This window comes from Apaloderma vittatum, unplaced genomic scaffold (assembly GCF_000703405.1).
Source record: "Apaloderma vittatum isolate BGI_N311 unplaced genomic scaffold, ASM70340v1 scaffold27933, whole genome shotgun sequence".
In the NCBI taxonomy this organism is placed as follows: domain Eukaryota; kingdom Metazoa; phylum Chordata; class Aves; order Trogoniformes; family Trogonidae; genus Apaloderma; species Apaloderma vittatum.
Window position 1 is genome coordinate 1 of NW_009709061.1, and position 23,335 is coordinate 23,335.

Consider the following 23,335-nt stretch of genomic DNA (forward strand, 5'->3'; position numbering starts at 1 on the left):
CGGCGCTGCCGTGCGGGTGGCAGCCTCCTATCCGAGCGTGGTTGTGAGACTTATAAATCCTTAAAAAGGGTGGGAGAGAAGAGGAAGAAGATTCCAGGGTGCAGGAGCTTTTCCAAGGATTGATGGATTTAATTTTTGTATGTTAATATCACGCAACAAAAGTTGCCGCCCGTGAAGTTCGGGGAGGGCAGACGCGCAGGTGCTGAAGTCCAGGCCCTGCGCGCTGCCAGCCGGTGCTCGGCAGCCTTCGGTTCCACCTTAACATTCGCGACAGCAGTTGTGCATGTGCAGTCATGTGTAAATGTACTTGATAGATGGAGCGACCCAGTTTGCCTGGCGCTGCGTTGTGTCATTTACCCAGTTAAATAAATGCTCAGCAGAGTTCGAGATTGTATGAGCAAAGCTCAGAAAGCTCTATTCAAAGAGACGGGGAGGGGAATGATTTATGCAACTAAGAGTTATTTTTGCATAGGCATTTAGGACTCTCAGACTGAACTTTTAGTACTGTTTTGCGGAGACGTTTTCAGGGAGGAGGTTGTGGTAGTTTGGATTTTTTTTCATTTATTTTTTTGGTCAGGAAATAGAACTTTCTCAACGGAGTGTAATGCGTTATAAAAGTAGCACCTGGTGATAAACTCATTAACTGCAGAACTATTAGGATGAAATAGAAGTATGGCAAAAAAAGTATCTGTCTGAGGAACTAAAGTTCAAACATACTAGGGACCTGAATACTCTGTAGGGATGACTATAGCCATCTAGCAAGTTATTTCTGCTATGCTACCTATTACTGTATAACTCAAGAGTGGGTTGTGCAACATGCCTGTATGGTTCCTAGGCAGATGGTTTCCATCATGAACTTTAAACCTTTTCCGTTTCATTGCTGCTATAATTCATAAAACGTTCTAGTCCCACCCATGATAACATAAGACTTATTGTTGACATTTGTTGGTGCAAGTAAGTAGGAATGCCTGTCAGTGAAAACTTATCCAAAGCAGAGGATATGGAAACAGATCTTTTAATTATTTAGTGCCACCTTTCTTCTAGTGGCCTCTGGCAATTTTAATGTCTTGGATACTAACTGGTCTGTTTCAAACCAGTGAAAATGCTCAGCCACAGGATCTGAGTTTCTTCAGTTATTTACTAGTTTCATATTTTGTTTTTCTTAGTAATTTTAATTACTATCAACCAAGCAGCAATGCAAATTATATAATATATGCAAGAATATTGGCCAGTTCTTCAATTTCCCTCAGTAGTTTTTCAAAGGCTGAGTAGCCTAACAGGACCATCTAGAGCAGATTGCCCAGGACTGTGTCCACATGTTTGGGGGTTTTGAATATTCTTGTTTTAAAAGCTGTGAAATTTGCTATCCCATACCTCCATAGTTATTTTAGAGAGATACTTCTCTGATCCAAGTTACACTATGTCCGCACTGATATTTTATTATTTTTTTTCTTATCATACAGGGGCACGAGATTTTAAGGTCTGTGAAATTTGACTCAGCTCTTAGAAGCTCTTGATAAGGCTAGGCAAAATCTGTCAACAGTAAGACTCTCTACCAAGGAGTTAATTAGGAAAATATTAAGTGATGCAGATGGCTACAATGAAGTGATAATTGGTGAAATAGAAGGCAGCAGAAGAGTGGCGGAGAGATGTCTTGGGAAGATTAACCCAGTTGTAGCATTCTTAATACATAAAAGCCACTGGTGTGTTTGTTTTTGTCAGAGGAAGTTGCTGGTACAGAGTGGGGAGTGCAGGAGTCAAACAGAAAGACTCGATTTTTTTCTGAGGAAAAAATGGCAGAATTTATATATGGGCTTGCAGTTCCTGAGAGGGAATGGAGATTACTTCCCTAATTGGGACAAGAGATGATGGTTTTGCTCTTCGCTGTGTAGGGTTGATACGCTTAAACATTTAATGTTTTTCATGAGACACTGCTCATACAATACTTCAGCTTGCACTGGAGATTGAGTTCTGTATGCCAGAACCAAAGCTTATTTACTTGTTACATTTTTCTTGATGGGTAAGGGAAAAATTGATGTTGGACTTGGTTTTTACATGTATCACTTTGCCTTGAGACTGGGTACAGTATTGGTGAACTGGTCAGTTTTGATTACAACCATTTTATTTCTTTTTAACACAGACTTTTTCTTCTGTGTTTTGAAATTCACTGTAAATAAATTGGATTATTCGCTGGTATTACTGTCAGACAACCTTGTCCTGCATGTAGCATTTTGGCCTTTATGTGTTTTGAAAGTGTCTTTTTTTCAGAGGAGACAAGTAATAGAAAACCACCTGTATGTGCAATCCTTCTGGCTTTAGAGAGCCAAAAGGGACAGAGGGAATGTGAAGCATGTGTTTAGTTTAGAATATAATGCAAACCATTGCAACCCTAGAAAGAAAGGGCCTTTCTTTAAGTATGCAAATTGGTCCTCAGACTTCATGTCACAGTAATATTAGCCTTTAGGTCACATGTAAATTGTTTTCCTAAACATTAAGCTTGTCCAAATGTACAACTAGTGTGATGTGACCTCTCGCTGCAAGTAAGATCAGAGGGGGTCTCACTGTTGCTGAATATGAATTGAACTCCTCATAGGAGAATTTTTGAGGCATTTTTATTTGCTTTATTTTACTGTAATTATGCAAGAGCAGGCATAGTAATATGACACTGGTTTAAGTAAATGTACTTATAGGGGAGGAGGAAAGAATAGCAAGTTCTATCAGTTAAGAGCTGGAGCAAAGAGGAAGGAAGTGTAGCAGTTTGCATAATGCTTTAAATGAGATCCCGAAATCAGTGGGTTGGATGACAGAACGTAGATTATAATCATCTTTCTGTAGTGGTTTTATCGGTGACAGCATGTGCTATATTAATGAGTGGCCAAAGAGGTTTCTGAAAACATTTATTCAACAGTACAGTGACTATCAGGTAAGATAAATGTGATAGTATTGTAATAGTGTTAGTGCTGAGGGGAAGTCTGGAATACAGAATATATCAGTATTTACCACAGTATCCAACTACCTTAATGCTAATTTTAGAAAGTCTTATTATGAGTTTCGCATTGTGAAGTAACACTGTTGCAGAAAAAGGGTTTATCTTTAAAAAAGGGAAAAAAAAGTCTTTGCTTACTGATGTCTTTGTGACTTAAGAATTTGTGAAAGTCTTGTGTGTTTGCCATTTCTGGTTAGTTGGTCAGGGATTTACAGTAATGTCCTTGGGTTTTCAGGTTAATCTACTAATTGACAATGAAGCAGAGAAGGATTACCTTTATGATGTGCTGCGGATGTACCACCAGTAAGATCTAGTTTTATATATGTTTGTGTAGAATTTTACTAATATTTTTAAATGTAAAGAGTATTCAAGATTTTAAGTGGTCTTTCTATATGCTGCTAGAGAAGCAATTGAAGTAATAATTTTTCTTCTGTTTAATGAAATTTTACACTTCCACATTGTAGCCTGCAGATAAGGAAGAAGCTTGTCTGTAATCACCTATAAAGTTACTTTGGTTTTATGACTTAGCAGTTCTGTAAAAGAGTTTGATGCATTTGTATTGGGGGAAAAATGCGCCTGGATAAAACTATTGTTAGGCAACAGAAAGACAGCATTAACCAAATTGATTAATATCCCTAAATAATGTTTGTTTATTTTGTTGAACTTGTTTTTCGAAGATTTTCCCTAGCTATTCAGATAAGCATATATTTGCAACCTTTTTGTCTGAAAGCTGAAAAAAATTGGTCTGAGAATCTGGCATGTTTAACAATTCTGGCTTATTACAACATAGTGGGGAAAAATGGTAAAGTGATAGTCCTATCCCGAATCCTTTTGCTGAACTGATTTAAACCACAGTTGGTTGGAACCTATATCATTGCAACTGAGAAAGGCCTCTGACCCATTGTTTTTCAGAGAAGTTGAGAATGTATTTTCCACTCATCATAGACAAGTGACTCTGCTAGACGTTGTTCCATTCATATCTTAATAGCATCTGAGCTGAGTGAAACGTAGACGCTTCCATTGGATATTTGCACTGAGCTATAGTTATGGGTGTATTCAGCTGCATATCTGATTCAGTTTCACTTTGGTCTGACTAATTGCTTCTCCGTTCATAAAGCCTGTTGTTTGGAAAGCCGGTCGATTCAGTAGCTCTTAATTATTTAAAATCTTCTTGCAGTTACAAAATTAACAATGCATATAGTAACTTTTCTTCAATTTCCAAAATTGCAGTGACTTGAGCAAAATTTCCTCTATCTCTGTGAACACATGTTGCTGATGTTTTGCTTTTTTCGAATACGTCATGAAGTATTCCAAGGCAGAAATATGTGCGATTGGAGTTAACATTTAATGTCTACTTCACTGTGAATAGCGTTTTCAAAAATATTTGACCTGTAATACCATGTATTATGCATTCCTGATCTGTATTTTCGTTGTGTATGCCTCCAAAATATTGTGTGCCAGGAAATGTAAATTATAAGAGAGGGAACAGCAAATCATGTAAGGTAAGTTTAATTGGATGTTATGTGGGAATAGCTCCACTGAACTTTCGGGAGCTATTCCTTCGCTCTTGCAGCTGGGTAATGAAATACATTTTCTAGACCTATAACTATCTCAGTGCTGACAATATCAAGGAGACTACTTTACGTAGCTCTCATAAAACAAATGTTCACAGTGATTTAGCTTCTGTATATTTTGTTTATTTGTTAATGGCCCTTCTATTTTGATTTGGAAAAATTTCAAAACTTAAACCAAATCTTTGCTCCACCTACTGAGTATTGTTATTTTTTCCTTTGATCAAAACATCTTGTCAGTCCCCTAAGTTTAGGAGAGGAAGGAGCTTCTGGTCTAGATTCTCTTAGGAGGATTCCTAACTAGTAAGGAAACAAAAATCCAGTAGGCAGGTATACTTGGTCTGGAAAGTTATTTCCAAATGGTTACATAAATCTTATGGGGACTCTCAATGTTAAAGATGTCATCTCTACAATTGATGTGCATGACCTGAGAAGATAAAGGCAATTATGTAGGAGATTTCAGCTCTTTTGGAGGTAGTCGTTACTCCTCTTTGCTTTCTTAGAGGCTGTTCTGCTTTGGTTAAACCAATATCTGCATAAATAACTTTTTTTAGTAAGTTGAAGAGACATGCAGATATTGAAGCCATAGGTACAGAAGGTTGTTAAATGATGGTTTATGTTGGCACATTAATTACCTGTGTTTATTTTCTCGCTATGTTTTTGTAGATCTATGAATCTCCCAGTGCTTGTGGGGGACCTGAAACTTGTGATTAATGAACCAAGCAGGTTGCCTCTATTTGATGCTATCCGCCCGCTTATCCCGCTAAAACACCAGGTGGAATATGACCAGCTTACACCCAAAAGATCACGGTAAGAGAAGGCAGAACAACGCCTCTAACTTAATTACAGGCAGGAAATAGTGACTGAGTTTTCAGATAAATTCTGAATAAAATATCAGTCACCTGTGTAGTCACCTGGGCATAAATATTTTATTTCTGATATATTTGGTAGAAGTACAATTTTGAGCTACCTGAAATTGTTTGCCAAATAGTTTAATCTAGTAAAAGCAGGATAAGGTAGTCAAAACCAGTGCTTTTCAATTGAAACAGTCTTTTCTCATTTTTTCCTGCATTTAATAATAAAAAAATTCTAACCATCTAGAAGAAGACAGCTTCAATGGTTACAGACATCTTTTCTTTAGAGGAATACTCAGTGGCTTTAGCTAACATGCATGAATACAACCTTCAGTCAGTTTGCTTTTTTTGTTCCTAAATGTTGTTAGAGAAAAATAATGTGTAGCTTTCATTTGAAACATTATTGCCACAAAGCATTACTCAGCTAAACAGTCAAGTATCTTCCATTTTTGCAGAAAGCTGAAAGAGGTGAGACTGGATCGTTTGCATCCCGAAGGACTTGGAATAAGTGTGAGAGGTGGAGTGGAATTTAGCTGTGGCCTCTTCATCTCCCAGTTAGTTAAAGGAGGACAGGCAGACAATGTTGGACTTCAGGTAAGAAAATTAAATTCATGGCTGCTGTGTGACAAAAAGTGTTTTGCTATAGTATTAGGGAAGTGTGGAGTAAGAATTTTTCTTTAATATTTAGAATTAGCTATTGGTGAAGTGCTCTTTGCTGTAATAAAACTCATAAAATATGTAAGTCTATGCCATAGTAAATACCATTATACCAATGGTCAATCAAGTTATTAGAATTATTCTTTTCTTGTCATGGATTTTAATGTTATAGAAATCTTTTTTTTTGTATTTGGGATACAATAATTTTTGAAGATAAAGGAGCTTTCTGGAGTTTTTTTATACTTCACAAGTAACAACAGTTGAATATAAGCAGATGAAAAGAAAAATCTCTAACTAGATTGTGGAAGAGTGTTTTAAGTTGCCAAATTCTGGTTAAATGTAGAACAGAACATATAAATACTAAAAATCTTAATTCCACCTTACACAGGATAATTTGTGTAATGAAGTGTTTAACTGAACTGTATGTGTAACTTGTGGAGGTTTTGGTTTATGCAATGGCAGCACATAAAAGCAAGAACCTATTTTTAACCATTTCCAGTATCCTTTGTACTGCATAGAAATGCACTTTCAGCAATTCAATATTAGATGCATAAACTGTAACAAGGTTGGTAAAAGTAATTATGTATAGAATCACATTTTTTTCTAGATCGGTGCTTATGCAATTTGCTTTAATGAAGCTCTGGGTGTTTGGGTTTTTTGAATGTCATTTCTTGATCATATATTGGAGTGAGCAATTGCTGTGGCAAAAGTCTGAGTGTTTCTGTGCTTTTGAAGCTAATGAGGTGTATTAAAGGTCTGTGTTTCTGAGCAGAAAGGCTGATATGCCTGTCTAATTTCAATTTGTCGACTATGAAGAGTTACTGGAAGTATTGGTGTTTAAGATTAATATTAGTCCAAAATGCATTAGACTTGCATGATTGATTACGGTGTTTAATTAAACTAAGGTATTTTGTAGATAGGCTTCAGTGTAATCCCATGACACTTAGATTTGAGAGGGTGGAAAAAAAGGCTCTGTCAACAAGGCAGTTGAAGTTAGGGTTCCAGGTTTGTATAATTCACACTGAGAGCTTTCTAAAATTTAAATGAATGTTCCTGTCTGAATACATGCACATGCCCTGTTGTGCATTAATGCCTATATATCACTTTCACTAATTCTGAATCACCATTGAATTAGTCTGATCTGCTGGCAGCCTGCGCTGAACAGACGTGTGACAGGCTCCCTGGATGCTTTTAGAAGCTCCTTCTTGTACAAAACCACAAATCCAGAAAATACATCCCCACAAATTCTGTATTGAGTTAGAATTGAGAGAGTGGCATAGGACACCACACACACTGTACTGGATGTGTTCATAGCCTCCTTGGTTGAGATTTGCTGGTGGATAACTCCAGAAAAGGTCAGAGCTTGCACCTCAGAAGCTTGTGTCCCTTGTGCACTGCCCTACTCCATGAGAACAGAAGTGTGGGCAAGAGAGTTGTTGCTGGATTGTGATCAGGTCCATAGAGAGATTCCAGCTGCATCCATCCTCCAGTGCTAGAAGACTGAGAAAAAGACAGAGACCAGTCACTTCCGTGGTGTTTGAAAACATCTCCTGGAAAATACTGCCAGGCATGACTGATGCTGAGCAGTAAAGGAGTTAGCAGTCGCTGTCTTACACTGCCATCCTAGTACAGTCACCTTAATGTTGTGTTGCTTCTCTGCGTGTTTTAGACTAGTGTTTTGGCATGGTCAGTAGACAAGGAGTTATGTTCAGTTGCTGTGCTTCTGTAAGGATGTCAGTTTTAGTTTTTTCTCAGTATGCAAAAAGGCCCTACTGGCTTTCTGTTACTGAGGTCGTGATACTACATGTTGGTGCTGGTGAATGGGATTGTAAAGGGTCTTTGAGCTGGGTTGTACAAATTGTACTGCAGCTCAGAACTGATAGAGTTTGGAACACCAAGTAGGGCCGAAAAGGTGGAAATATGCTTGAGACTCATCGAATTTGATAGGGTTAGATTCTATGTATTAATTTGGACAGATGGTGCTTCGCAGCTCTTGTAACTGTCTGACTTCCGTTTTTCGATATGTGGTGTTAAAGCTCAGCCTGAAGTGTCTTCACAATACGTGGCAGTGGGTGCTTTCTGAACCCCATCGAATAACAAGGGCTGACAAGCAGCCCATTGTTCTAAATCGCTGTCTCACAGTAAAGCCAACTGCTTCTGAAATTTCACCCACCTGCTTTATTTAACTAAATCTCTACACATTTTTTTATCCCAAAAATGCTGTCTGAGAAAGGTATAATGATCTTCTATTACACCATCAGTTTTATGTCCTGCTGCTTTTTCTTTTTTGTTCTTTTTAAAAAAAATCCAATTAGTTTTGCATGGTTTCTTCTTGGAGTAGTTTCCAAATTACATTAAAATGACTGAATAGTCATGAAAACTCACTTGATGCATTTGTAGTTTTGACCGTTTTTTAACTACAGTTTCTCTGAAAGGCAAGCGTTTTGTCGTTTCATGAAGAAATGTACTTTTTTTTCCTTCTGCTTTCTGATACTTACATCTTTTGGGATTCTGCTGAATACAAAGACATGGAGATTGCTATGAGTGATGAAAGTGGAGGAAGTATACAAAATGAGAAATTTGACACAGTGATGTTATTATGTCAAAACCCTTTAATTTCCTTGAAGCACTAAATATTACATTTCTTATGTTAAAAGTTACAAATAATAGGCATTTTATCTGGGAAAAGTTAGGTTTGCAGCTCTTCTTTTGAAAAACTGTCATCTCACTGTTTAATAGAGAAACAGTGATATATAATAACCACATAGTTGTTACTATTCTACCATGCTCAATCCTGCAGACTTTTATCCCTGCTGCTACCGATTCAAAAGGTTGGTATACAGTGATACCAGTACAAAAGTAATAAAATACATTAAACCAATTTCTCATTATTTCAGTATACGGGCTTACTTTTTTTTGCGGAAAAAGCTAAAGAGAAGCAGTTTGCTTGTGCCTATCGCTTCTGTAGTTCAGCTTAGACTGGGATGTTTCTAAAGCACCATTAGTCATGTTGCCAGTCGGTAACAGAAATGTCATTAGGAGGAGGGAAGAGTGCTGAACTATCTTTTCATTGCTGAAGCTGCATGGGAGGCAATACTAATCGAGAGGGCTTGCGTAGAAGGTGTTGACATCCTCAGAGCAACACTAATTCTGCTGATACGGAAGCTATATGGAAACTCACAAACAGCACTGCCATTTGCAGTCCTAAAACTGGGATGCTTCTTTAATTACAGTTAATGACGGTAGGTTAGGTAAACCTTTTAGAACTCAGGCTCCATGATCTGTTATAGTCTACGTGATGTGGGAGATGGGAGTAAAGGAGGGATCTTAAACTAAAGGAAAACAAACAAAAAACCCCACCAATAACTAATGTGTAAGATTATCTGAAAAGTCTATGTAGCTCAAATTAGGTGGACATTGCATACTTGAGGTCAAATACACAAACTTCTGGTATGTTTGCAAGTGAGTAATCTAAGGAGAGATGGAGACAGGAATGGAGGAAGATTTTTGAGCATTTTATTATTGAGGAGCTCAACGTTCCTTTGAAAAGCAGAGGTCACTCGCTTTCCTACCATTTCCTAGATTAACCAATGGAATTCTAAATAGGCTGAGTGTCTTCATCGTTTGTGAGAGTATTAAGTCTTCATGCACAGTGCCGAAAGTCTGAGGTTTTACTTCTTGGGAGTGCAGTCACATTTATTACAATGGATTTCCTGAAATGTCAAGGGCAATGGAACATCTCTGAACTAAATTCTTGGGTTTTGGGTGGGGAGCTAGCTAGAATTCACCAGGGGAAAGAGGAGTGCAATGGCATGGCTGCCAGGCCTGTGGGATAGATGGGTGCCTTGGTGGATGGTTGGATGTGGTTTTGAATGGACCAAGCTGATTAAGTGAGTGTTCTTTCATAGTGAGAGCTCTCAGAGGTGACCCTATATGCTTTTCCTTGCCCGATCCTGCATTTTCACCACATGTTGTATGTTCAGAAGCCTTCAATACTGACCTATTTCCTCTTGTTAAGGATTGTATTAAAAATCTGACTGGCTTCAATGAAAACAGTCAAGCACTTTGGAGTGCTGCAAACTGCCCTGGGTGGGATTTTTGGATGTCCAGAAGGTGGAGCAGCAGCCCTACTGATTAGGGACTTGGGATTACAGTTACATGCTGCAGTTTTTTTGCCTTTGTAGTCTTGATGCTGTGTTATGTCAGGTAAAAATTTTTAAGTTTAGTGGAGAGGAAACTGTGTGAGCTATGCTGGTGTAGTCGATATGTCATTAGTGTTTCATGTACTATTGCAGAGCCTATGGCGCTTCCCAGACAAAGTAGTAAATATTTGTGACAGAAGTGAAGATGATAAGCATGTGTTCTCTTGCTTTGTTGTTTATTGGATTGAGGTTTTTTTAGCTGGACAGATCACAGTAGGAAGATTCAATCATATTTCTTACATATGAAAAAAGATAGAAGATGATGGCATGGCCAATGTTATGTCACCCAAGTGTAGACCTGTCACAGTGTGTGTTAATGTGAAAGTCTCTAAGACAGTGGTTACACTATATGTAGCCACAGTAGATCACTTGCTCAGTGTGATGAAAACTGGTGGCGTTATGTTCTATACTTTCAGTAATAGTAAAATAGCAAAGTTTCTGTGGGGGAGACTAGAAGTATCTGGCTAAAAAGAAAAAAAATACTGTTACTTAAAAAAAAAAGTGTCAAGAGTTGTCTAAGGAGACAGTTGCTTAATCTTAAACACGTTAAAGACTAAAATTTTTATTGTAATACTGTTATCAATGTTACAGTGAAGCCTTTAATTGTATAAGCAGACAGAGGTTTGTGCACAATGATGTGATTTTTTGCACCACCTTAGTGGTTAGAGCTGAATGAAGCTTCTTATCCTGTTCTGTTTCTGGTGAGATTCTTGTGCCTCCTTTATTCTGGAAGAGCTAATTGTTCTGATCTTCTGCAGCAGCACCTCACAGTGTGTCCACAACTGATCTTGGCACCAGAGGCTGGGGCACCAGCAGTCCCAAAGCAAGTGGATCAAATGCACGTTCCCCCCAGATAAGGACTAGTGTAGCCAGAGTCCTTATACTAACTAATTTTCACCAAACATGTTATGATGAACATGGCTCTCTTTGCCCTAAACTTTGTAGTCAATACAGATGTTCGCTAAGACTGTAAAAATCACGGTCTTAATCTGTAGTATAAGGACCTTTCACAAACCTGAAGTGAAGGCACAGAGGCTCTCAACAAAATAGTTGTAGATTATTTCTTTATAGTGAGCGTGACAATGCGTTTTGCCCAGATTTTGTTGTTTAGAACTAGTTGCTTTAGTTTTATTGAAACTTTAAATCATCTTGATATATACAGCACCATGGAAAACTTAAGCCTAAACTGAAATTGGTCAACTCAGAACTTGAGTCTTCAAGTGGAAGAGGTCAGGCAATCATTAACTATGACTTTTAACCATGAAAGCAGACATATTTGAGAGGAGGCGCACAAAGTTTTATGAAGAACAAAATCCTATGCTGTTGATGTTAACAAGAAAAGTCTGTCAAGGTGTTGTTTTGATACATTTTACATAATAAATATTCACACTAGTTCATAAGAAATGTTACTGGAGAGCAGTAAACCGAAAGTATTTGGCTTTGTTCTTGAGGAGATCAAAGTACAGAGGTATAAGAGAGTATTGTTGATGGTTGGTTGTTAAAGCCATTTCCTGGTAATCATTTGTGTATTCTACTGTAAGAGGATTGATTTGCATTGCCTAACTGAAGAGAGCTTGCACTGTTTGTCACACGGACATGTCACGTGGTTCACAGTAGGCAAAAGCCTCTGCTTATGACGCTCTAGCCAGGGCCTGGCATTTTTCAGTGGTACCATACTGGTTTGCTGCTGTGAAACACGTGAGTAGCATGCAATTTTGTTACTGGTGTAGATGACCCAAGAAGACTTAAGCATTCAGTATGCTTAAGAATAAGCATTCATTATGCTAGTACATGACTATTGTGATTAATCAGATGTTGCATCTGACAGGAAAGTAAGTTCCCTTAAAATGATGCATTGTTCTGAATCCAGAGTCAAGCGAGGTGGAAAGATTAAGTTTAGTTTCCCGTTCATCGAAATACCTAAGAACGTATCTTGGAGAGCATATGGGAAAAGCAAACTGCTAAAGTATAGAGGAATAAAATCACTCTGAAATTATTTGGATTGAAATACAGGCAGTTGTATTTAAGGCAATCTGTGAAGTAAAATATGATGTGTAGAGAATAGTTGTTATATATTAAATTATTATTTGGCCATTAATCTGCCTTTTGGCCTTAAATATTAGGTTCAAACAAATACAGGGAAACCTGGTCTGCACATTACCTGAAATTCAAGAAGTATTCCGGTTTCAACATTATCAAACTTTTGCATCAAAATGATTGCTGGATTGCATCATTTCTTAAAAATCTTTTAGCATTAATTTGCAATTTATTTATTTTTCTCCTTTTTATTTTTGAGGTTGGAGATGAGATAGTTCGTATAAATGGATATTCCATTTCATCGTGCACACACGAAGAAGTCATAAACCTAATTCGCACGAAGAAAATAGTGTCCATAAAAGTAAGACGTAAGTAATGTAAAAATTCACCTGTATCACTGAAGATTGCTGATAATAGATTGCTGATGATTTGTAGGAAGTCTTACTTAACAGAGAATTTTTCTTTTTCAGATGTTGGCATGATACCTGTAAAAAGGTAATGATATTTAATTTGAAAACAAATGAGGTTATTCCTTTTCACATGGCCTCTTCAATATCCAAAAAACCTCTGTGTTTATCTGTATCTTTGAAAATGTGTGAATGGACATCTCCATAGCTGATTAAAATGTCATGTCCTTTGTGATAAACAGACAGATGTCTTGTTTGATGAATCTGACTTTTTATGCCAGCTGTGTGCTTAGATGAAGTGATTTCTATCTTCTCATTATTCATGGGTATTACCTCGAAATACCATTAGCAATGCATCTAGCTTAACAGATTGCTCCACTGCTTCTCTGTGTATGTAACATTTGAGGATTACTTCAGAGCTTAGAAAAATTTCAAATTATTGTCAATTTTTGTTGAAAAGTTGAAACTCGAAGTTGCATGCTTGAGAAATGTTATTGATGGGAGGTGTCTCTCTGCATGACACATAAGCTTTTCAAGTTGTTGTGATTATTCTCCAAGTCTTTCTTGGAGTTTCCCAAAATGGTTTTGCTTGAGGAGGTTTTCTTAATTTTATGTTTGACCAGCTTTAGCAGCCTAAATAATTGTCAGCTTGTTCGATGATTTATTTAGATTGCTGGAAAATAAACCAGTTGTTGTGAATGGCATCCAAAGGAACTTGTGGATGCAAAACAGGAAGACACATTAATACATTTGTATTTATTTTGTCCATGCTATTTCAAATTGCTTTTTCTTTCCAGTTCAGCAGATGAACCCCTTAAATGGCAATATGTGGACCAGTTTGTGTCAGACTCTGGGGTAAGAAATCAATATTTTATTAAGATGTCTCCTGGGAAATCTGTAATGGTTCTGAAGCAATTTGTCCTCTGACCTTATCACAAAAGCTATTTTATGTCTTTCTATGATGCAGTATCTTGTAACAAGGGAGAAACATCTTTTGTGGTGTGAAATGATGCTAAAATGATGAAGTAAGGAAAGCACAGGATACAAATGGAACGTCTTTTACTCATTAATTGATACTTTATTTTGCCTGAGCATATTAACTTCCCAGGCTATAATTCTACTGAATAAATCTTTAAAAGATTGTTTGGCCTTTCTTAGTTATATTAGCGGAGGAATGACAGGTATGAGTGCAAGTGACTTCCATGGGTTGCAGCAGTGAAAAGAGAGACCACAATTATCATTCTTTTCCTTTCAGGAAGAAAGACCTCGTTAAGTAGTGAGCCCTATCATGTATTTTTCCAGCTCTTTTGGCAGGGAGCATCTAAATGATTATTCTGCCATATCGCTTTCCTCTAATTTTCCTTCACCCTTTTCTGACGACAAAGTTTGACTATTTAAACAGTCTTCTCCAAAGAGCAAGATAAATTCTTTCTTTCACCTCAGCCATCCAACTCTACTGAAATGACTGTACTTCACATTCATCTCCAGTAGGATCTCGGATGAGTCTTATCTTGATGTTGGCAGCATTTGATCCTGCCTTCGTGAAGTTTTATAGTAGTCTTGGTACGAGTTCCACACAGAGTAACATCTGCAGCGTTTTTCAAACCCCCTACAGGAAGGAAAGGGCAGTGTTGCTGGTCTTGCTTCTTCAGGAGGAAGAGACAATAAAGAGAAGAAAGTCTTCATTAGCTTAATCGGTACAAAAGGCATGGGGTGCAGGTGGGTACATGTTTCTTACCTATTAAGCGTGACATCCAAGGCAGTTTTTTTCTATCCTTTGTCGATATGGTATCAGGAAAATGGAAGATGCATACTGGATCAGGAAGGCAAACTGGAACACAAGGATACCTGCGGCACACGTTCTGTATTATTAAACAGAACGTAAATATCCCTGTTATAGGTTCTTACTTAAAATCTTTTAAATTTATGAGCAGGCTGGAAGTGACATGATACAAACTGTTGTGGAGTTGGATCTTTTAAATGATTTTATGTTTAAAAATATTTTTTTTACTATTATTATTATTTAAAATGCTGCTCTGTGACATAACAGATTCCAGCAGTGTCCAGTGTCAGTTTAACTCACTGAGCTTAAACTACTTTCTCTAACCTTTTCCAGAACTGGAAAGCTATCACGCAGATATGTCTAGATCCTACAAGTAATGTAGAATTTGCAAGATTTTTATAAATAGGAACAGATGCTTCTCAGATTCCTGTCCTTGCAGCTAGTTAGGAAGGTTTGGGGGTAGAAGAAATATTGAAGGATTTCTTATAGATTTAGGCATATGTAGTTGAAGTTATCAAGATTGACAGAATATTTTCTAAAGCATAAATTTTATATCGTATTTACAAACCTGGAGGGATGATTAGACATCACCTGCTGGATATGTTATCTGCAAAAATCATTGCTGTATTTGGGCCCAACTTAGAGTGCAGCTTAACATTTCAAGGCTAGGTTTTGGCCCCTGGTTGAAATACCCTTCTTGCTTCTAATAACTAATCCTGAAAAATAGCATTGTGTTACACATACAGATTACCACATTTCAGTGAGTTCCCATGCAAACAATTAGTAATTCTTCATGGTGTTACATACTTACTTGAAAATTTTATTAGTGTCCCAGTCCCTTAGAGAATGTAGGTCAGTATATTCTGCTAAAAAAGCCTCTGGAAAAAATCCAGAAGCTTGAATATATTTCTTATACCTTTTTCTTAAATCACAATTTTGTGGTGTAAAAGGTAAAGTAGGATGATAAACCATTGTGCATGTGCTAGCAGATTTCAGTGTTTGTTTCAGAGTGGACTAATACAGCGGAAATATTCTTTAATCAAAAACAAATTATGAGAAAACAACTAAGCCTTCTCACTGTGTTACACTGTATTATTCTATATATATATAATCCTATAAATGTTTGGTTTTTATCTTGCGCCAGTATTTCCAGTGGTCCAACACAGAAACCAGGCATTTTTATCAGCAATGTTAAGCCGGGTTCTCTTTCAGCAGAGGTGGGCTTAGAGGTAAGTACACAGCCTTCCAGGGTAGGTACTGCAAGGAGATCTTGTTTGGTATTTACTACTTGAGTGATTGTGGATCACTGTAAAGCCGCCAGCTGGGAGTTGTTTTTTTCCCATGGGAAAGAAATACATTGTGGTTACATTTCAAATAAAGCCAGTTTCCTGAATTTTAAGAAGATGAGAATGCCCTCCTGGGTCAGACAAGTAGTCTGTCTGGCTCAGTATTCATTCTCCAACAGTGGCAACTGGAAATGCTGATACAGGAGGAGGTACAAGCCTGGGCACTTTCTGATCTGCTCCCCTTGTGCTCTGTCAATACCTATGGTTATTGTATTAAGAGTGTTAGAAAGTATATCTCTCTTTGTTTTTGTTTAATATAGGTACTAATTCAGCATCAGTACTAAAATTTGGATTAACTCCTTTAGGTCGGTGATCAGATTGTTGAGGTAAATGGAGTAGACTTTTCTAATGTGGATCATAAAGAGGTAAGATTGAGTCTTCCTAATTCACTCACTTTGTAGTTGTCAGCTCATTATGCATCCGTCTGATTTTCCTGGCTGTAAAAAAAAAAAAAGTTTTGATACCAGGCTACTTAACCTGGTTATGTATTGAACACAATACTCAATTTGGAGATTTGGAGATCTGCATACTTACTACCTGTTTAGGTGAGGTAAGTTGTCTAGAAATTCCAGCCTTGACAACAAGCATCTTTCATTCTATACACACAGGCCTTTTTTTCACTTAATTCAGACTGATTTTTTGTTTTGTTTTAATTTGCAGGCTGTCAGAGTGCTCAAAAGTAGTCGAACTTTGACTATCTCTGTGGTAGCAGGCGCTGTAAGTAGTGGATTTATACCAGCAGACCACTTGTGAAAATTACTATGTGGGCAAATAAACAGTAAGAATGAAGCTGTGTTTCTTTACCACGTGTATACTACTACATTCTGTCACGCCAGGGCAGCATTGAATGGCTTTTGATTATTTCAGGGATAGCTATCCACGGTACTTTGAAATAGAACAGTTTCATGACTTTGGGCCAGTGCAAATTTGTTTCTTTGGCAAGGAATGGAAATTAACTTTACTGTAATGGTTTTATGTGTTTGAGAGCTTCTGTTCTAATAGACAGTTGCTTCTGCTGAAAATATGAAAGGTGAGTTGGGTGGAAGTCAATTAATTTTTTGTCCTGAATAGCTGATGTCTTAGTATTATTCCAAATTAATTCCTTGTGTTTATTTGATCTTTTTAATGTATCAACATATTGAAAAATGTTAAATTTTCTGTTTCCACTGTCTTGTACAACAGAATATACACTTTTGGGGCCTAATCTATTGTCAGCTGAAATGAATTAAATCTTCCCACTGACTTCAGTATGACTTTCAATACATATTAATGTTTTTACGGCTTTAATCTTTCTCACAGTAAAATGTATAGTTATGTACAAGAGGATAATTAAATTCCACAGTCTAATCAAAGATGGTAATTTCTAATTGCCTTGCAACTGACTTAAATAGGGAAAGTAAGATTTAATAAATCATTTAAGCTACTTCCCAAGGGCTCATGTGTACTCTGTAGCTGTATTAAGAAATTCGTAGTTTAGTTAAACTGCTCTTAGAGTAACAGAAGATGTGGTTGTCCAAAGGCATTGTAGACATTTTTTGAACAAATACTCCAGTGAGTTATCACTAGGGGATCCTTCTGCTGCACCCTGCTTCACCTTGCATGTCTCTCCTTAGTACAAATCTTTGTGCTGAAGCAGAGATTGTAAAAGGAAGCAGCTTCTCTACTCCTGTTTTTTGATCAGCAAAGAGCGTGGTACAGAGGCATTCTTCACTGCCTGTTTTTGTTCAGGCTGCCTACTTTGAGCCCGAGACGTGAAAAACACTGCCTTCCTAATTAATATGGGATTCTAATTTCAGTAATAAAAATTAGGTAAATGTTACTGTGGTGTTCCACTTCCTTGAATAGCAAATAGTCCTCATGTCTTAACTCTAAAGCAAATGAAACAGGAACAAAACCAGCTGAAACACATTAACTGTGTAATCTTTTGGCAATGTCTATTCCCTGTATGTGGGTTCCCTGCATGACGGCACGTTTCCACAGCAGCCGGGCACAAGAGCATTAAAATGCCATAACTGTGTAGTGGTCTTTCGTTTTGGGATTCGTTCCACGTGCTGTTCTCTAGCATTGCCCTGCTTAGTTAGATTTCAGGAAAGTGCAATATGGAGTTTTTATTGTGTGACACGCTGAGTATGTTTTTGGCGTGACTCCTGCACTGTTTTTGCTGACTTTGGTAGTTTCATGCCTCTTCTGAGGTGTTTAGCACATCGTAACTTTGAGACTGAAACTGGAGTAACTCCTTGGAATGAAGTGGTCAGATCTTTTAGAGGCTTTCAGAAAAAGTGGTGTGAGGAAATGGCAGATGCACTAGTACATAATCAGTTTTGAATTATTTCCTAAAAGAAATAACTGATTTGTGTGGTGCTTCTGTTTGCAGGGAAAGGAGCTGTTTATGACTGAAGAAGAAAGGCAGAGAGAAGAACGTCTCCGTGAGCAAGAGCGACAGGAATTAATGCATCAGAAGCGGCTTGCGCTGGAAACAAACAAAATCATCAAAGAACAGCAAGAGAAAGAGAGATTGTAAGGACTCTATGTAGGGAGATCGGAAAAGTTTAGCATGAGTTTGGAAAGTGCGTGGAAAACAAGAGTGACTGTGAGGAGATTCCTGACTTACATGGACTAAATTTTGCTGTTTCAGAGCCTCTGCTCATAAATACTTATTCTTTGGTCTTTTCATAGGTATTCTATACTTACGCTGTGAATTCTGTGGTCGATTCCTAAGTATTCTGTACTTAGGCTCTTGAGGTTTTGGGTTTTTGTAGCTGATGTTGTTCAAACACATATTGTGTAGAAGAGTCACTTTGTTCCCTGACTGTCACATACCTGTGATTCAGTGTGATACTAGTTATTTTCATGATGCCATTCCCTCATCCTTGATTTTTAAGCAGGACAGCAGCAAATTTCATTTACTTTCACAATAGCCTGTTATGGAACTGTCTCAGAAGCAGATATAGTGACTTAAATAGATGATTTGTCCTCATTATCCAGATGGTCATGAATGTCCTTCGGGTTCTTATGAAAGTGTATCGAACCCTTGGTGTCTTAAAGACCGCTTTTAGAAATGAGCATTTTCCCCCAATGTATATGTATTTACTATCTTTTACTAACTGTATGCTGACACGCTTTATGCAAGTGCTTACTCAAAAAGTACTATTTTTATCATGGTGTCCTAATTCCTCTTATTATAGAAGAAAACTGGAGATTTCCCAGAAGGCTGCGGAAGAAGAAGAGAGATATCGCAGAGAGATAGAGCAGTAAGTAAGAATTTTATGTAGGCAATATGAAACACTTTAAATAGGCAATATGGTGCCTGAAGAAGAAGGTCTTTATATGGCAGATCTGGCTGAAAATATTCTGCATGATCTTTTCTGATAATACCATCTAATGTTTCCATTTATTTAAACGTCAGGTCCAGTACGTTAAGAGTAAGCACACCACAGTTACGGAATAGGAAACTGATCTGAAAATAAGCTCCTGGAAACCTTGAGGATTGTGGTGATAATAGCAGAATGGAAGTTTTGTGCTTATTTAAACAATACGTTAAAAACGCATAGAGAAACTTGAGATTAAGGAAGTTCTGTGTCTCATAACTTTAGTTTGCTGTCACTGAATCACTACATTTAATTCTAACAGAAAAAAAGAAATGAATATTGCAAGGAAATGGACCAGGGAAGAAATGGGAGAATTTTAATAGTCTTTTCAGTCTAACAGACAGTTCTGAGGATAAAAGCTATGTGAATTTAGACTAAAATAAGGACTACGTGATGCTAATGGTCTTGAGCATTAATTTCAGTCATCATAAGTTTTAAGTAGGCTTTTGCTTTTCTAAGGAGATAATTCTTTAAATTAAAACTGTGCCACCAAACCCAGGAAGTTCTATAACTATTTTAGTCAGGAAATCATGGTCTATTCTGGTTTACTCACTCAGGGAGGCCTTCCATGATGAGGCTGCCTTGTGAGGTCTATCATGTCTTTACGCTTACTTGTACAGCTTCCAAGTGCTGCTCAGGCACTTGTTCAACTTTTCTGTGTCACAATCCAAACTGTTAAGTCAATGTCAATCTTCTTGGTTTGGAGGAGAGAGGATGGCAGTATAGGATCTTAGATTCGATCTAAAGCTTAGATTTAATAAGCAGTGGCAGGCAGGCAGTTTCACTAGAATATAATGCTTTCCTGTATCAAGTTTGTCTGCTTTCGTGTATCAAGTTTGTCAGGATAACTCTTTGCTCCATATTTAAAATCCTTTCTGCAGGAATTTGGTTGTATAAAGTCACTGTGCCCTGCATACATTTTAGGAAAAAATTTCAAATATACTTCCAAGACAGAGTTCCTCAACTCTACATACTTGTAAGTTACCTTGTACCCCCCTTTTAAAATAAAAATTATATATAAAAACAAATCTAAACATTCTGTACAGGCTTTCCTGCTACGGACTATGCATCCAACTTTAAATACTGACCTCAGCTGCAGATTTAATAGTACTTTGACCACACATGGATGTTTTTTTAATTTACTTTAGCTAAATTAGACATGCAAAAGATAATCCAGTATAAATAGCATCATATATGTCTAAGACCTGGTAAATTTTAGTACTATATATCAGTTTACTGGCTGAAGACCGGCTGCAGCCAAGGATAGATCTTGGATCACTTGAAGGTACCTCCTATGAAGCTACAAGCTATTAGGTTATGCAGCAGATTCTGTTGTGACCTACTTGAGGTTTACTGAATTTTGCTTCAAAATGTTGTTTGATCATGGTGCCTTTCTAGGCGATACACTTAGGAGTTCCTTTATCCTGCAGCATGACAATTCTTTCCCCTCCTCTTCCCCCCGGTGCTGAATTTGAAGTCATTTGTGTCTCAACAGGTTTTAGTTCTTCTCTGGAGGAGTCATGTTCTGGGGTAGCCTAGAAGCAATCATCAACATAGGAAGCAATCATCAACACAGAGATAAAATACAGAAATAAGACATGTGTAGGGGGCCGGTTAGCTCAGTCAGTTGAGCGTAGCGCTAGCAACACTAAGGTCACAGGTTCGATTCCTGTTCGGTCCCCATGTGTTGCCTGATCTAGTTGACAGGTGGCGTCCCTGGCGGCAGGGAGGGTGGGTTAAAATGATCTCTAAGGTACCAGCTTAGGCCATTCTATGATTCTATGTGCTTTTAAGGTGTAGTTTACCCCTGTAACATCTGATTTAGGCATATGGTAGATGTTCTGTCATTTAGTATTTTGGTTAAAACTGACTGGGTTTCTAATAAATACTTCCCAGTTCTGAAAATGAAGAAACATTAGGTGAGAAATGGCTTTTGGCTTCAGTTAGGATGACATTATTGTAGTGTATCACTCTGGTGTGTGCAGGTGCTTATGTAACTGGCATCAGAAGTCACAATATTAAACAGGAATATTTTTCGCAGTTACATTGTGTTTTAAAAATTATCTTTGTAGCTTGGTAAATGAAACTTACATTGATGAAGATAATTTGGCTAAGGGGAAGGGGCAGTTTATTATGCTTTATATAAAAGAGAAAAAAATCAAATAGACTGAATACTGAGTAATTATAATGAGGTTATATTGATGCTGCTGGTTTTGTACTCAGAATTTCTAGCTGCACTTTTTTCCTGTAGGATAACAGCAGAAGAAGAGAAGTTTAAAAAGGAATGGGAAGAAGACTGGGGTCCTAAAGAACCTCCCAAATCTGTACAAACTGTTACTGCAGAAGTGCACTCTGCCCCTCATTCCAAACACAAATGTAAGTAATTGGTTTCAATCTGCTTCATATGGGGAAGTATTTGTTTCAGACACATCACTGAGCTGTGTGGAATGTATCACCGATTTGTGTCCAAGCCAAGCTACTTATAACTTGGTTGTTCTCAGAAGGCTGAAAGTATACGATGGATTAATTTAATAGCTTTTTTTTAACAGGTACCTAGCTTGCAAAGTCTGCAGCCACTCATGTGGCTGCACATGGTTTCTAACAATCAGCAGCAGCAAGAAAAAAGAACAACAATTTACTAAGAAATTGTTTCAAGTCTCAGCCCATTCAGCTTGTGGGTTTGGTGCATTGCTTCCCATGTTGTTTCTTTTCAGCATTTTGCGTGTGTTTTTACAGACCAGTTCGTGCATCAGTTGACTTGTGCTGATTTTCACTATATGCCCAAATGGAAGTAGTGCTGTGGTTTTTGTGTAATATGATTATGTTTTAATGTTCATGTGGATAAGCTGATATGCAAATGCCAAGTTATATATGTATGAATGCTTTCATCTCAGTGAAGAAAATACTACTTGGAGTGCTAAGTATTATTTTAGGTTTTATGGGCATTTTGTTATTGGGTTTTGTTACTTCTCAAAATGAAGGTATGAAGAAGGTGACATAAGTGTTTTATTCGGAATTAGCTTTGAGCTTTCTGCATTAATAGTATTGGTAGATAATTTAATACAGTTGTATGTTTGAGAAGGGATCTTGGAAAGTAGAGTGTTTGCAGGTAGAAAACGAGTACTAGACTTACAGTCTCATTTGGAGTAAAAGAATACACTTTGTACTATTCCTATTGTTAGCTTTTTTCCTTTCCCTTACTCTAAATCCATGTACTAGGGAGGGCGGAGGTTATGGTTTTGAGTACTTTTATCTGCTTGCTTCTAACTAAAAAAGATAAATATGGAATTCCTGCTTTTTTTGACTTGGAGGAAATGAATTCAATGTTTACTTTAAAGATCTTTTTTCTTATCTCTTTAGCAGGGCCTCAGTTCTCTCGTGCTTTTTGCAGTCTTTGGGGGCTGTAGGAATGTCTTGAAGCTCCCTTGCTTCTCTTCCATGAGGAGGAGTAAACAATATATTGAACGTCATCAAAAAATATGACAGAAATCATTGTTGCAAAACAAGAGTGAGACACTGAAAAGTCAAACATTCTTAAGAATTATCAACTTTTTAAAAGTGTTTTTCGTAGACCTTTTGACAAATCTGTTTTTTCCCAGCATGCCTTTCACATTGAGTTTATTCCCTCTCAGGCTAAAGTATTTAGCACATCATTTCTCTGCATATCACTTTCTTCAGTTCACGCTAATATCTTGAAAATGGGATGATGATGGTATAATGATATTTTAAAACCAGTGCAAAAATAATCTTGCATGCTAAGAGCTTGGGTACCAAAGTATATTAATAAAAATGAGCAATCAGAACTTCTGGATCAATTCCTAGTGACCTAATCATGACAAAGTTAGGAACATCTTTGAGAATTTGCAAAATTCATCTGTCCATGAGTTGCTGTGTGTAGTAGCAGATCTATTAGTATCTTAAATAGATCATCTGTCAGAGTGGAAAAAAAATCCTGCCTTTTCAAATATGGGTTACGTGTAAACTTTGAAGCACCTTTTCCTTTTCATTTTTTTCTATTCTCCTCGTATTATTTTTTCCCATACTGAGTCTACCTCATTTTCCTCCCCTGCCCTCCTTTTTCGTGTCTTTTTCCTCTTTTTATCCATCACAGCTAATCTTTCACA

At 37.4% G+C, this 23,335-nt stretch overlaps 1 protein-coding gene across 1 annotated transcript in view; it reads left to right on the forward strand.

Moving 5' to 3' along the window:
* Window positions 1–2,854: 2,854 nt before the first annotated feature.
* USH1C (Usher syndrome 1C (autosomal recessive, severe)) overlaps window positions 2,855–23,335 on the forward strand; it is a 38,285-nt gene continuing 17,804 nt past the window's right edge. The window contains exons 1-14 of the mRNA XM_009866792.1: window positions 2,855–2,923; window positions 3,222–3,289; window positions 5,224–5,367; window positions 5,867–6,005; window positions 12,567–12,675; window positions 12,778–12,802; window positions 13,512–13,569; window positions 14,339–14,433; window positions 15,642–15,726; window positions 16,149–16,208; window positions 16,504–16,560; window positions 18,218–18,360; window positions 19,029–19,094; window positions 21,463–21,587. Coding sequence (XP_009865094.1) covers window positions 2,855–2,923; window positions 3,222–3,289; window positions 5,224–5,367; window positions 5,867–6,005; window positions 12,567–12,675; window positions 12,778–12,802; window positions 13,512–13,569; window positions 14,339–14,433; window positions 15,642–15,726; window positions 16,149–16,208; window positions 16,504–16,560; window positions 18,218–18,360; window positions 19,029–19,094; window positions 21,463–21,587 — 1,243 coding nt within the window. The remainder of the gene's footprint in view (window positions 2,924–3,221; window positions 3,290–5,223; window positions 5,368–5,866; window positions 6,006–12,566; window positions 12,676–12,777; window positions 12,803–13,511; window positions 13,570–14,338; window positions 14,434–15,641; window positions 15,727–16,148; window positions 16,209–16,503; window positions 16,561–18,217; window positions 18,361–19,028; window positions 19,095–21,462; window positions 21,588–23,335) is intronic.